The sequence below is a fragment of the Alosa pseudoharengus genome, unplaced genomic scaffold (assembly GCF_046254945.1).
Source record: "Alosa pseudoharengus isolate Yale_2024_CS ecotype anadromous, Long Island Sound unplaced genomic scaffold, YU_APseudo_1.1 YU_APseudo_1.1_scf_10, whole genome shotgun sequence".
In the NCBI taxonomy this organism is placed as follows: Eukaryota; Metazoa; Chordata; class Actinopteri; order Clupeiformes; family Clupeidae; genus Alosa; species Alosa pseudoharengus.
In genome coordinates, this window is record NW_027468565.1 from 14,654,741 (window position 1) to 14,669,789 (window position 15,049).

General features: G+C 42.0%; 1 protein-coding gene across 3 annotated transcripts in view; it reads right to left on the minus strand.

The window, feature by feature from the left end:
- magi2b (membrane associated guanylate kinase, WW and PDZ domain containing 2b) overlaps window positions 1-15,049 on the minus strand; it is a 61,994-nt gene that overhangs the window by 24,815 nt on the left and 22,130 nt on the right. For 2 of the 3 annotated variants that reach the window (XM_076264746.1, XM_076264745.1), the window contains exons 3-7: window positions 4,719-4,838; window positions 3,769-3,984; window positions 2,744-2,978; window positions 2,056-2,135; window positions 1,449-1,499 (exon numbers count right to left, since the gene is read on the minus strand). In XM_076264746.1, the coding sequence (XP_076120861.1) occupies window positions 1,449-1,499; window positions 2,056-2,135; window positions 2,744-2,978; window positions 3,769-3,984; window positions 4,719-4,838 (702 nt within the window). The remainder of the gene's footprint in view (window positions 1-1,448; window positions 1,500-2,055; window positions 2,136-2,743; window positions 2,979-3,768; window positions 3,985-4,718; window positions 4,839-15,049) is intronic. The other variant, XM_076264747.1, reaches the window with a different exon arrangement.

Here is a 15,049-nt window from a genome sequence, read left to right on the forward strand (position 1 = left end):
AATAACTTTGACTAACTACACATGACCGTTGGGGACTCCTGCAAATGTGTGTGGGCCAGGAGATCTCAATCTCAGTCCAGCCTCTGTGGCGCACTGACAAAACAAGTACCAAGGTCACAGAATGATCTGAAATGAGTTTGTACAAGTGTGTATCAGGGTGGTGAGGGCAAATTCAGTTGAGCTCATGGCACACATCAAGTGCAAGAGCTGATGGCTAGGGCCTGGGAAAGCAGCTATGATGTCTGAATGGGTCTGTTTCTCACACACACACACACACACACACACACACACACACACACACACACACACACACACACACACACACACAGACAGAGACTGAAATAAAACGCATGTATATAAGCATTCATATTTCATATTGTTATTCTAAAAATACAAGACCTAATTCCGTTTCATTCTAAATTAAGTTCATATCAAGGCTCAGCTGTTTCTTGAACACAAAGCACAGAGCATGGGACTAGCAGGCCATCTTCCACCTTAAATACGAGCCTTTCACATCAGGCTGCTACCTTAAATAATTGGTCCTCCTCCTCTAGTTTCTATGGCAACCACATAAGAAGTCTCTTTTTTCCTCTGCTGTGGGCTCATTTGTCTCTCCCTGTGTGTGTCGAGATGTGTTTGAGAGCGCACACATGTCAACATATTACTATGTGTGTTCATGTTTCTCTGGCGGTGTCCCAGGGTGTACAAGTTTATGCGTGTATGTATATTGGTATGTATGTGTGAGTGTGTGCTTCACAGTGTATTCATTTGCCGTGTTTGTGCACGCCTGGGCTCTTGGTTAATGAAGTGCTCAGAGGGTGCCTATGCTAGATGACTCACTAGCCTTTGATGAGTACAATCCCACAGCAGTGTTCCTGTGGAGCCACTTGTAAAGACCTAGACCAAGGACACGGGGCTGATTCCCAGAAAGCGTGCATACCGGTAGAACAGATGCCTCACCTGTGCTGCAAACAGCTCTTAAATAAATGTGCAGATGCCACTGGACACACATTACCTATCTACAACCACTAATTGCCATTAGCCATTTTCCACCTCTGAGATTAGTTATTGGATTTTACCCACTGAGTATTGCTCTAGGGATGGTTTGGCACCAAATTCTTTGCAGGGACAAGCGAGTGTTTGCAGGGACAGGGACTGTTTGCACAAGGGCTCATGCCATGCTGCCTGTAATGTCATCAATCAATGCGGCTGAGCCAGACATGCAGCAGGTCAATAGAGCCCCATGTCAGAGACTCCAGAGAGGTCACAGATCTAGAGACTTTAGGTAGCACACACAGTTTGGAAGTTAGCTCTTAAGGGAATTAGTCTACTGCTTGCCAAAAGAGTGTGATATGCTGAAGCTGTAGGCAGGGAAGAAACAAAATGATTTTGGGGCCAAATGACGACCACCACTTCTTATTCCTCTTTCACATTCGCTGAACACATACCAAGTTTTGTGACATTTTGTCCATAGAGGGTGCTGCAACTGACTTCATTATCTGAATCGCGCAAACAAGAATACAAAAAATGGTGCTTTAGTCTATTGTTGCCATAAAAATAAATTACCTTGGCATGTAAAGTCTCTCTCCTGTTTCCTTCACTTCTCACTCTCTCACTGCACCACTAGCGTTATGCAGCGTGTCATGCTTTTGTAGGCCATATGAAGCACCTTCCACTGCACTGCACTGCACTGCTCTCTCACGCTTGGAGGTGAAAATGACTTTGTTTTTGTTAATCACTGACACTACTATTATCTATCATTCGATAGTTAACAATGATATCATAAGATGACAGCGATGTGCCCTACAAGTGCTTTACAACAATTAGTTCATCTGTCACAACCTGACATTAGCTACAGTAAAGCCCACATGAGGCTGACAAACATATGCCCCAAGGACAACTGGGGGGAGGTTTGAGAAGAGTCACAGAAGCAAGTGTGGTGTTTTGTACCGCCATGGTGCCTCCAGCACGGCACAATAGAACCGATTGCTTTAGAAAGCAAACAATTGTGTCCTGCAGCAGTGAGCACGGCACATTAAAGCAAGGCACACTTACCATCCTCCTCGCATTCCTCTGGTGGCTTGGCCTTCTTAGCAAGCCGAGGATCCAGCCACGACGTCGTTTTGGTGTTATGACTAAAAGGGAACGGAGAGAGAAGTGACAGCCTCGAGCACACTCCTCTCTACATGTCTTAGGTGCTAGGGCAGAGCAAACCGAGTGTGTAAATTGAAGCACGCCCGGGTGAAAGACTACAGGCTCTAAAATGGCAGTCGATGCTTTTTTATGAGGCTGGCTTTTTTAAGGGACTGGGAGGAGAGAAGACACTGTGTCCCTCTATTTCCCCCCCTCTGCACCCACTCTTCCAATCTGTCATTTCTCAGGTTACGTGACATATTCCGCTAAATAAATCAGATAATGCACTGGGAGGGGGGTTCATTGGCTCAAACTACATCAGAACTCTGTAATAACTTAATCTGGAGCCGTGTGGTGATGATTTGTCTCTCATGGGAGACCACTGAATACAGTCAGACACTGCCAGCCATGAGGTCCAGATGGCACCACAGGTCATCATGGTGCTATATTTAACAGTGTCTCGTCATACTAATATCATTACACTAGCTAACATTATCAATGCAGCAAATAGGTCATGAAATAGGCCACATACAACTGACAGTACAGGGGCACAGAGCCATCAGAACACAGGCCAAAATTGAAGGTCTGGTAACAACATTTGACCACTTACTCTATGAAGTAGACCTCCCCCTTTTCTGTGTAGGCCATTTCCCAGTTGTCAGGCAGTGGACCCAACTCATCGTTATCTTGCGAGTCAGCGGGAGATTTGGGGGCCTCTCCCTCCTCCTCCTCTTCCTCCTCCTCGGGGGCGTCGGTGGTGGCGAGGGTGGGCGTCTCGGGTGGGCAGGACTGGGGGGGCACGTCCCCTGAGGCGTCTGTGCTCTTGTCCTCATGCTCGCTGGACTCTGTGGGCAGAGCGGGCGAAATGGTGAGTCATGACTGACCTTCCAACTGTACCGCTGCCGTGTCCTCAGAACAGGGGTCAGAACGGCAGACACAGAGCCGCAGCAGCGGAGCGGGAGGGAATGGACGAGAGGGACGTCCACTCAGACCCAAAGCAGACAGTCACAGATGTGTCATCTTTTAGAGAAGCTTAACAGGAGGCCGCTGAGACACAAGTGGCTGTGGCATCCGTACCACAATCGGGCCAAGTGACCACAGGGACCCGGGCCAAGTGACCAGAGACCCGTGAACCCCAGAGGGTTCCAATCTGACCCGTGGTCTCACCCCATCCCTCTCCCCCACTTGCTTCCTGTCACTCTTCACTGTCCTATCTGAAAAAATACATTTTAAAAATCTTACTAGGACTATAAACATGGATATATGTTTCCTTATTGAAATGAAACCTCACAAAAAACTTACATAATTTTAGCACAACTAAAATAACTTCATCTATAAACAGGCTTGATCAGCAGTCTATGGCAGCAATTGGGTTTTCTGCTTGCTATGCACACTACGTTTGCCATGCAAAGACAAAATGTTAATTAGACCGTAAACTAGTCTCACTGACAGTAATTAATTACCAAAGCACGGTGCAAACTATGCATGCACAGCACATACTTCACGCACCCCTGGTTTGAGGATTACTTATGGAAATGTTGACATGAAATCAGAACTTCATGGTATCACAGAAGTATATGGCCTAATCTGCTTTTGGCATCATTGGCAGCTCACAGGGTCTATTATCTAGCTGACCTGGGGTAATGGCGATGCCGTTGCCGTTGACGACGGGGCTCTCCTCTTCCTCCTCCTCGGGCGGCTCGATGCTCTCCTTCTCCATGTTGCTGACGGACTTGTTCCTCTTCCTCTTCCCCTCGGCGCTGGGGCGGGCTCCGGGCAGAAGCTGGTCCGTCACATTAAAGAGCATGGGAGAGGGCTCGGCTGGGGGCTTGGGCGTGCCATAGAAGTTATCTGCAACCCAACGAGAGGCCACGGGGAGAGGTCAGCAGGCTTCTGTGGTAGCCCCCTGAGGCTGCTTTACGTGTGCCGTTTTACTTTCATTTATTGCTGTCATCATCTTTTGGTCTAGTGGTTTTAAATGAACTTTTCAATACTTTTTTGACTCCTAGGGGTTTGCCAAACTGCGATTCTTTCACAGCATCTCACCCAGCACTTGGGAAATCCACTTAATTTAGGTTCATCTCACTTAATTTCATGGTTTTGATTTCTTTTATGTGTCTGGAAAGTAAAAGGCACTGAAACATTGCATAGAAATTTATGGACATTCTGATTTCCATAACGGGGTGACCCAGAATCAGAGAAACAGCTGGGTGTGACTACAAAATGCAGGCTATTTCATTAAAAAAAACTGAGGAAGAAAGAAATCACCCCTTAAGGTAGTCCTAACAGCAGATAGAATGACTGACTGTACACAATGTTCAAAAACAAAGTGCAGTTCCACTGCCACAGAAAAAGGATGCAGCATTTAGTGACTTGTTGTACTGTATGTCAATAACGTACTGTAGGTCATTGTTAACAGTTTTACCCAAGACAAGACGATTCAAACTCTTACTGCACTACATACAGTATAAATATTAAGCTTCATACATTATGCTAATTGTAGTGAAATATATTTTGCAAGAACACCAGTCTAGAAATGTATTGCATATGGGTTTATATAAAGATGTGTGCAAAATGATGCTTACCTTCATATGTTCCACTTTCAAGTAAAGCTCCACTTTTCTCCAATTCCATAAACCGGTCAACACTTACAAAGTTGTAGTCCAGCCCTGGAACCTCTCCCTCCTTAGGCTGTCTTGTAGTACCTGAAACAACAAGAATCATGAGCTTGTCAGAGTGCCATAACTCCAATAAATTAGGAATGAATTCACCACCATGACAGGACACCCCTTGGAGCATGGCACTGAGAGAAAACAATCACTGTAATTAATCTCTTTGTCACGGCTAGATTCAAACAAGAATTGCCTGAAAATTCCTCACAGACAGAATGACTAAAACTATTCAAGAATGCAGTGCAATCAACAATAGCCCTTGTGTTCTGAAAATATCTTACCAAAGTTAGAAATTACTAAGATGGAAACAATATGCTTAATATAATGATTAAATGAAACGGCTTAGTATTTGTTTGAGTATCCATTTTAGAGACTTGGGCGGCATAAATGCTCTGTACTGTGTCCTTCAACAATGCCACCTGTTAAACTGTAGCATTCAGGGTCTCAACTCTTCTAAAAGCTAGTTGACAAGCAGCTTTTATAACGGAAAGTCTTAAACCATACTAAAACCTTTTTAAACTCGGTAAATTAAATTACATTATTATTTCAATGCTGAACAACAACTTAAAAGGGAGCTCTGAATCACACAGACCACTGGGGCACCATCCCAATGGGCAGCAGAATCTCTAGTCTGAGGAGAAGAACAGACACAAAAGCAGACAGACTCAGCAAAGACTGCAAGTTCAAGTTCAATCTGAAGTAGTAAGAGTTGGCCTCCAGATATAACAACGGTTGCACAGTGCAAAATGACAACGTTCAGGGTATGATGTCAGCCATACTACTGGCAGAGCAGCACAGTTGCTCTTAAGCCTCAGATGTGATTACCGTGACATCACACAATGCAAGAGGTTTTGGAGCAGAAGCTCTCTTCTCCAAGAGGGAAACGAAGTCACAAGGGAGAACATAGTCACAATGCTCCACAGTCCACATGTACTGCCTTTATTTACATGTGATCTGTTACATGAGTACAAGAGCACAGCATGGCCAAGTGCAATGTGTCATAAGTACCCATCCCATAATATCCATTCTATGTCATTTCTCAGAGGGCAAATGCTGTTGCTTTTCCTCTAAGGATGGACACAAAATTGTCCACTGGTGCCACTACAAATAACTCATATTCACATGAACCTTTTCTCTGTGCACATCATTTCATCCCAAGGAAATAGATTCTGCTGAAAACGTAAACCTAATCTCAAGCAAATAAATGAGAATCCCACTAGGCGAAGGGAGGTCTTCCAAATCATAGCAGGGTGTGTTCCTGCCCCTCTGCAGCTCTATAGAGGCCTGCCCAGTGCCCACACAGGGCCTCCACAAGAGACAGGCCTGGGGACTAAATTAGGGGTTTCAACTGCTGCTGGTTCAATGTGCTGTGGTGATGGAATTCCATCCATTCTGAATAAATGTAGCATTTGTCTATTGCAACATAATGCACAGACAGGCAAAGTAACGTACAGTATAATGACCTGCTTCATGGAGTCAGTCGTATGTTGTTTGGAATACGCACCAGCTGGTTAGTTGTTAGTTAGTTAATTAGCATACTGTTGTGTTAACATTATGTTTATGTTTACAGTTCTTAACATACCCTTTTGTCCAAAAGGACTTACAATGACATCAATAGACATTACATTAACATTCAAATTAACAATTGAAAGTGAAGTCATATATAGCCTGAATAAAAAGCATTAGCAATAGACTAAATAAAATTCAACAGAATAATAACAATGACCATAAGCATACACAAACAGTGACTCTACAAGAATGAATTATTAGATACAAGCAAATCAGTCTGTGGATGCTTCTTGAATTACTAATTAATACATTGAATTAAATTAAATCATCCCCAAATACAAGGCCAAATGTACATAAATGACAGGGTACAGTTCGCAAGCAGCTAGAAATAATTGTCAAATGTACGGCCCCTGTAGTCAGTACGGGGAGTATGAGGATGCCTACCAATCAGATTCTAAGCATGGGGCAAAGTTTAAAAGGTGCAGCAGAAAAGTGCAAAATATCCATATTGCTGAAATTGCACAATATTGTATTAGCTCAATATATTCACTTGCTTATGCAACACACAGCACCATACATTTACAAAATACTGTCATTCAAATGATTAACTCATTACAACTTCAACAGAAGTGACACACTGTGGTCCAACTGAGATGCTGAATAATTCAGTGGCCAATCCCAGCTCCAGGATGGCATGTAGTGGAGGTGTTCTACGTTAGCTGATATGAAACCTTTGGAAATACTTCCAAATGGTAAGCAGTGGAGCCGAGAACATTTCAGATCAGGTGCTTGTCTCCTGTAGCATAATGAAACCCCAACAAGGTAATTCCATTTGGATTGTGAGGTAAAAATAACAGCATGTGTATGTGAGGCCTCTAGCAGGCAGAGCAGGTATGAATAATGTAACAGTATAGATGAACATACACTTAAAATGAGCTGAACAACATGAAGAAAGGCAAGTCCAGAAGGCAAGTCCAATAATGCATGCTTGGATTATATCACATGCAGAAAGTATTTAAAGCATGCTGCGCTATCATTTATTTTATTAGCACAAAATGAATGTAATACATAACAGATTGAAAACCTGTGGAAATAATGTGACTTTGCATTTTCAAAAAATGAGAACACATTACTCGTGCATATATTGGTATTAAGTTACAGCCCTTGCCTTTGCTGTGGCATCATTTGAATGCATTACTGACAAAAAACAATGTACTCCTCCAAATGTCTAATGTCCATTAATCTTGCTGTTACAGCGCTGTCTGTATACATACTGTAATGGATAACTAAATCGCTCCACTCATCAACATACTATTGCCTATCTTGTCATACTTGGTCCCTCTCCAGCGTTTGGTCAGGTATGCATTTGTTTTAGTTTTTATCATTCCATTTCCATAACCAGTCATTGAACAGGCAATGCTGTAGTATGGTTGGATGCAAACCCAGCTGAGGCTTGTATCTCTGAAGTGATTCAAGCAACCCAACTACATCTACTGCAAACAATCCAAAAGCTACCGGGGAAACAAAGAACTACAGTATGAAACTGATCCTCTCAAAGACTGGTACATCTAGCATCTATCGACTTCCAGTTGCAGCCGTACATATGGTTGGCAAATCTCCAAAGTGTCCCCCAACTTTGAGTGTAAAACCAAAAGAGAATGGTTTCAAACCTGTGACTTCAGCCTATTCACAGATCATCAGTGTCAAAGGCTAATACATAATCCTTCTGACAGTGACTAAATTTAGCTCATTCATTCTATACTGTACTCCCCCAGGAGGAACACGGCATAAAAAAGATGATTCATCCCTCAAGATGAAAGCTGTTATCTCTTTTCTGATAATGCGATTTACCGGGGGGTGGGGGGGGTGGGGGGGTAACATCCCGGAATACAGACTGAAGAATTGGCTCTCCACAAGGTTCAGCACACTCTGCCCCTCTCCCCTCCCCTCTCCATTGGCGCTGTGGCCCTGGGAAGACACAGAGGGTCGCCAGGGCCCAGCACAGAGAGATGGAGAGGGCATTACTGATGCTCCACTGGCACATTCAGCACAGGGTCATACTGAGGCCTCCTAATCTGAACATCTCAGGATCTCAGCCTCCAATCAAGCTCCAGAGGGGACTCAAGGAGAGGCATGATAGAGGGACAGACAGGCCTGTTGAATGTGCAGTGACATCAGTAGTGCAATGGTGCAATGTCTAAAGCCTTTCTCTATGCTCGGGTGCATAAGCATGTGTGTGTGTGTGTGTGTGTGTGTGTGTGTGTGTGTGTGTGTGTGTGTGTGTGTGTGTGTGTGTGTGTGTGTGTGTTCAAACCGGGATGGTTTCCGGGATGTTTTTTACACAAAACAGTTTGTATGTGCATAAAACATTTTATCTACTGAAAGCAAGCACAAAGTCTAGTAAGCATTGAAAAATGTACAGTCATTCGATTTTACCCCCACCCCCACCCCTCGCCCGCCAAATCTGCTGTGATACAACAAGGTGGTTTGATTAAATGGAGCCAGAAATAAATCTGATTACAATAGGAAAGACTCTGGCTGAGTACACATGGACTTACACACACTCACATTCACACATATACACACACGACTGCATACAACATCACACACTCTTGTGCACACGTACACACCTGTGCAGAGACACACAAGCGGAAGATTATTTCTTATCTGCTTAAGGGGACAGATCCGTCCAGAATCTGCATCTCTTTCACCTGTGCTCATCTCTCTCTGCAGGGGATCACGCCATTACAAAGGCTTTAGATTGGATTTTGCTCTGACAGTTATAGACCAGGTTTCAAATTCTACTGTGGTAAAAGGTTTTCTAGCATTGCAACTTTAGTTCACAAAATTAGTGACTTACAATCTATTGATTGACAGTTATAAAAAATACAAATGAATCACTCATGCCAAAAGATATGACTCCACTCCACACACACTATATACTGTGACCTATTCAAGACCCTGTTGAACCCAATCAGAGGGAAATACATCTGCAAACATACTGTATGGTGATAAAACACATACTTCACAACAAACGACTGAATCAGATTTGACCAACAAGGCTTCAGCTAGAAAGAGTGTGATGGTAAAATCAACTCTAACAAAAGCTTAAGTTAAATAAATGATAGAGAATTGTTAAGAATAGGCAGAACGTGCATAGGTTGTAACCAAAGACAAGCAAGCTGGAACATTTTGGTAGAAAGAAAGAATTTTAGACTTTCCTATGATATGTTCCCAAACCTTTAATCTACAGTATCTCCTCCTTCTTCTCATGCCATTGTGCACCTCTTATTCCAATATACCAAAGTAGGCATCAAAGGAAGAGAAAACATGCCTGCTATGTAAGATGCTCTTAGCATCGCATAAGTAGCAAAAATCTGGCAAAGATGATCTGAGGCAGATATAAAAGACTCTAGAGGTCTTGACTGTGCATTTCATTTCACATGAGTATAAGCGTATTAGATAATAATAAGCAGAACATATTTTTTTGCATAAGGTTTACAAATAAAAGGTGTTGAAGATGAAGATGACGATGAACTACTCCGGATACCTAAGAACTGTTTGCTATTAAGGAGAACAGGCTTACACTGCTATGGCTACCCCCTCAGCCGCTACGTTCCTCCAAGGAACATCGTCTGGCACTGCCACACCTACACACACTGCAATCCAGACTATCTTCATTAGTAGTGAGCCGATGGTGAAACAAGCTAGCAAGTGCTACCAGGAGCAGGGGCATCCCTCTCTATCTTCAAGAAACTATTGAAGACCCAACCTACAGTAACTATACCTCCTTCTTCTACCACTTTCTTCTTCAACTACACTTTGACTAGTACTTAAACCTTCTGGACTCTCATCCTGTGGTAATAGTGGTGATTGATGTAGTAAGGTCTCCTCTGCATTGTAGCTTGAATGTTATTACTCATTTTGTCTAAATCGCTTTGGATAAAAGCATCTGCTAAATTAATAAATGTAGATGTACAGTACGGTATATTTGACCATATCTCTATTTTAGTTGTAGTTGTAGTGTTTTGGGGTTGTCTAACCTGTACCTCTCTGCTTTTGTATTTCTGCCTGTAAAGTGGATCTTCCCATCTTCTGTCTGATTCTTCATGGAGCTATGAAAGAGGGGATCATTCTGTCTGCCACGAGTCCTTAATCACCTGTTCATCTACACTACAAAGCCCAGACAAGATATTTAAGACAAATCTGTCTGAATCTACTTCAAAAACCTGGCATGTACTCACAATATAAAGCAATTCCTGTGAGTTGCACACTTAACAACATGTCTAGGCACTATTTGTACAAGCTGTACACTATGCGTCACTCAAACACAAACAATGTTTTTCCCTTTTCCTTTTGCTTTCTCTGTCAGCTTTTGCTATGAAGCTATAATCCAAACTACCCATATCAAATCCTTCTTGCAGAACAAAGACATCAGGATCTTATCATTAACTTTAACTACATTAGCATTTAAGTATATAAATGCAGCTGATATACAATATATACATTGTATACATTGCTATAGATAATTCAAATGATTTACAAATCTCTGCTTGTTCACCATTAAATCAGCAATCAAATGAATTGCTGACAATGAGGTGCTAAGCTGACAGAGAGAGTGTCTGCTGCACTGGGCTGAGAACCTGATACGTGATTTTATTAGACTGCGAGTGTCCCAGCGTGTCACACAAGGACAGGGGTGCCTGCACACTTCTCAGTCTACGGTCACTCCAACCTTGAAGCAGTTGGGGCGCCTCCATAAAATGACTGCTCCACAAATGGAGTAATCAGCCTCAGAGGCTGCCACTTTGGAGGTGATGGTGCCACTCTTTCCTAAATGAAGGCATGGCTTTATTAAAGCTCAGGGGTCACTGGATTAAGCCTGACAGCAAAGTACGCTTACAGCATTTTTTGGGTTTCTATTTTCTTCTTCTTCCATAACATGATTCCTATTTCCCTGTAAAAACTGTACTTACACACTGTGCTTTGATTTTTCACCATTGTTGCTTACCCTAATGGATAAATATGATTTTATAGATGTTTTGTTTTGACATGCAAGTTAATTGTTTTGAAATCCCAATTGTATCCAACATATAAACTCAGGCATTGTATGATCTGTAGCTACTTAAAAAAAACATGTCGTCATTAAAAACTTAATTATTAAGTTATATCATTTGTATTAAAATATAAAAAATAACAGGCAGCAGCTCATTAAAGAACGTGACAGAAAACAGAAGGCAGATTATTCCATATGTCTCCAATTATCAATCTTTCAGTCCTTTGGCCAAATTTTAGTGAATTTAAGACAGAAGCAAAACACCTCAGACAGAATTTTTTCACCGCAAAAAGCTGCACAGGACTCGGCGCTATGCTGCACCTAAATCTGTGGAGAGGATTTCTGGCTGTCTTGTAGGATGAGGCTGCTCATAGATCACCGTGACGTCAAGGCAGAGACAAGGAGAGGCGAGGGCAGAGTCGGTCCTCTCAGATAGAGAGGCTATTAAAGAGTTTTATGCTGTCAGCCACTGAAGTGTAAGCCTGCACATCCATGCCAGCCGCACACCAAGAGAAGGAGCGTCTTAGTGCTCAGTTCATAGCCCTGCTTCAGAGGTAACCCATGCCACATTTAAACATTTGTCAGATAGGCCTCGATCTTTATCTATTTCACATTATACTATATGCATATGAATACTTGGAGCTCAACTATTAGGTGACATACACATCTGCTTTGAGAGGGAAGCGTAGCATATGAACGTTATTTATAGACATGATGGCTCCTTAATGAACCACTATGAAACACCACCTCTTTATATTTCAGTGCTTTACTTGCAGCTTGTTGGTTATAGGTGGATTTCTGAGATACACCGGAAAAGTCATTTCACAACCTGATCACAGCCCGCAGGGGCATGTTTAGAATACTAACAATGCTAGAGGGACAGGTCAGGTTATATAGGGAAATGTTATCAACCAAAATTGAAAACTGTAGAAAAAAAAGATATGGCATCTGAACAAAAGGTCTCTGATGATTCCCCATTTAATTTACAAAGTCTGTGCTGTGTCAATCTGGAAGATGGATTTAATTGTGCTTTTGCTTAATTTGCCTTAATCGTATACATAACCTGGTCATTACAACCTCACCTCTGTCTAGTTTGCATATCCCCTGTAAGACATGCATTAATAAGCACACTAGCCTGAATAAGGTGTTTTTGCTTTTAAATCAAATGTATTTACCTCATCACACCAAAACAACAGGCACAAACCGTTTCAAATCGGCTAAATTTAGACACCACTGGCGGATTTTAAGCAAACACATCAAAGCTATGGCAGACATGCTATCCTTATAACAAGCCGTAGCAAGGAGGCAGCTTCCAAAACACTCATCATACATATTTCAGTGCAACACACCAAAATACGGCTCAGCATAAAAAGAATAATCAACATGACTGTTGTGTCTCCAGCAGGGTAGATCCCCCCCATCCGAGGCGCTACTTTGCGGTTGTTTGTCTTGACAGTTCAGCTCAAGCAAAATGATATTATTCAGTCTTTATTATAACAGCAACAGAAAATGTTGAGTACAGTACACTGTTGTGAGTAACACACAAGTGATCTCCATAGAGGTGAAAGAAAATCCCAGCATTACTCAGCTGTCAACAATATCTCTGTGTGATTCACGCATATAAAGCCCTCTGTTTTTCCACACATACAGTACTTTCAATGTATGTGCAAATGCATAAACAACATTTGCTATTCACTTGGTTGGTAGCTTACATACAGTATGCCAATACTATATTACAGTTTCTTATCTGCTTTGGTTCATTTCTCAGATCAGAATCCTCCACACCTGTTCAGCCTCCACATCATCTAGTCACTTGTGTATCATAACCTCATCTTCTCATTTTTTTCCAAATTCATGCAAGGATATCTAAAATTGCTGTTTGGTCTTACCCTGCATAACAGTTCAGTAATGTATAAGTTATGACATCCAAATGGATTACATCAGTAATCTTTATGCGTTAACCATATGCTTCATCAGTTTCAATGGCATGGTATTTTTTTAACGTCTGGTAAATTATTTGTCTTATTTGTCCATTTATCTTTAACTGAGAGTTAAACCTCTGGATGTGCCAGGCCAGGATTAGGGACAACCAGTAACATTGTGTGCCTCTATATCAGACAACAAAGTGCTCAATCATATTTTCCCCATTGGATTTTATGCAACACATTCCCCCTTCCTCAAAATCACCCCAGGGATCTCATTCATGAGAATGAGAGGAGGTTTGTAAAAAGATTACATTCTGTATGTGGTCATTTGGGTCAATGTTATTTTTCTCCACAAAAAATAGGGATTGGTTTGGTGGACTCTATCCAGTTGTGAAGCTGCTTTCTGAATGAAGGTTATATGTTTTTGATCAATACTGTCAAAGAATGTATTTGCTTCGCCAGGTGGCTCCATTGTTTCTCTACAGGTTGTATTTGAACTATCCGATCTATCAAGTGAGTTTTTCTGCATCATGCTATGACATTCTTCAACAATGATTTGTTGCCTGGTTCTACTGTAAACTGTTGTTAGTGACATGAATCACATTTGACAGTTGGAGATCTAGTAGGGTGATACATTATTGAAAGAGATACAGTAAAAAAAGCTCATCATCCAGGGTATAATTCTGTGTGTGTGTGTGTGTGTGTGTGTGTGTGTGTGTGTGTGTGTGTGTACACCCTCTGTACTACTACTATATTACATATAGCGGAGCTGCTTGTTACATGCCCAAACCCTGGCTACAGTTAAGAGCTCAGAATACTCAGAATGCTTTAGTTTCCTTTTAAATCAACAGAATCAATGAAGTCTGATTGAAATTGCCTAGTATAAAAAGCATTTTTCCAATATTGTATAAACTTACAGCAAAAGTGATTTTTTATAAAACATTAGTACCAGCCTTTTTCCTGAAAGCTAGAAAAACCCAGTCTCTATATGTAAGAGTGGTCAGAATAGTCATCCACTACGCAATCTGTGTCTGGTAGCTTCGTCCATTCCATTTTTAATGTTCTGACGTTAGAAGGCTTATCTATAGCCTAAGTTAGCAAAATGACAATCCAGTGCTCCAGAAGGAGTTCATTATGCCAGAGTTCACTTGACCAACCAGTGGGAAAACAAAGCAAAACCAACACACGCACACGCTGAGTGATTCAAACCACATCAGCCAATTTATGAGTCATGTGTGAATGTGAAAGTATGGCTTTTAATCAGCTACTGTTATGGGATGCCATCTGAGATCTACTTGATTGATAATCTCTATCCACATGCATGGCCTGATCAGCATCGTTCTCAGAAACGTGGATAAATATTCTTAGGATGGTGATGGGTTCTAGTAGCCTGGCGGGCCATCCTATATCATTGAAATGTATAGTCTGGAATCGACCCATTCACCTCGCTTAATCCAAGGGGCGGGCAGAGAATTGTGTTTCAAACTGCCTAGGCATGCAATAGGCCAGCGCTACGACCATCCGTATCCGGTCTGCAAAACGGCAAATACATCCTTCTTCGAAAGGAATGACTTAAGTGCATTGTGTTGCTCAACTTTCAAAGAAAAGCACAAGTCTAACTCCTCCAAAGTTGACGCCAACGCCGATTCAAACAACCGCTCTTCGCCATAGCCACCTTCCTTGTTGTTCACCGTAGCAGGACTGTCGTCATCCTGTTAAGCCCGCCTTAAGACTCTCTAACAAAATAGAGCGCT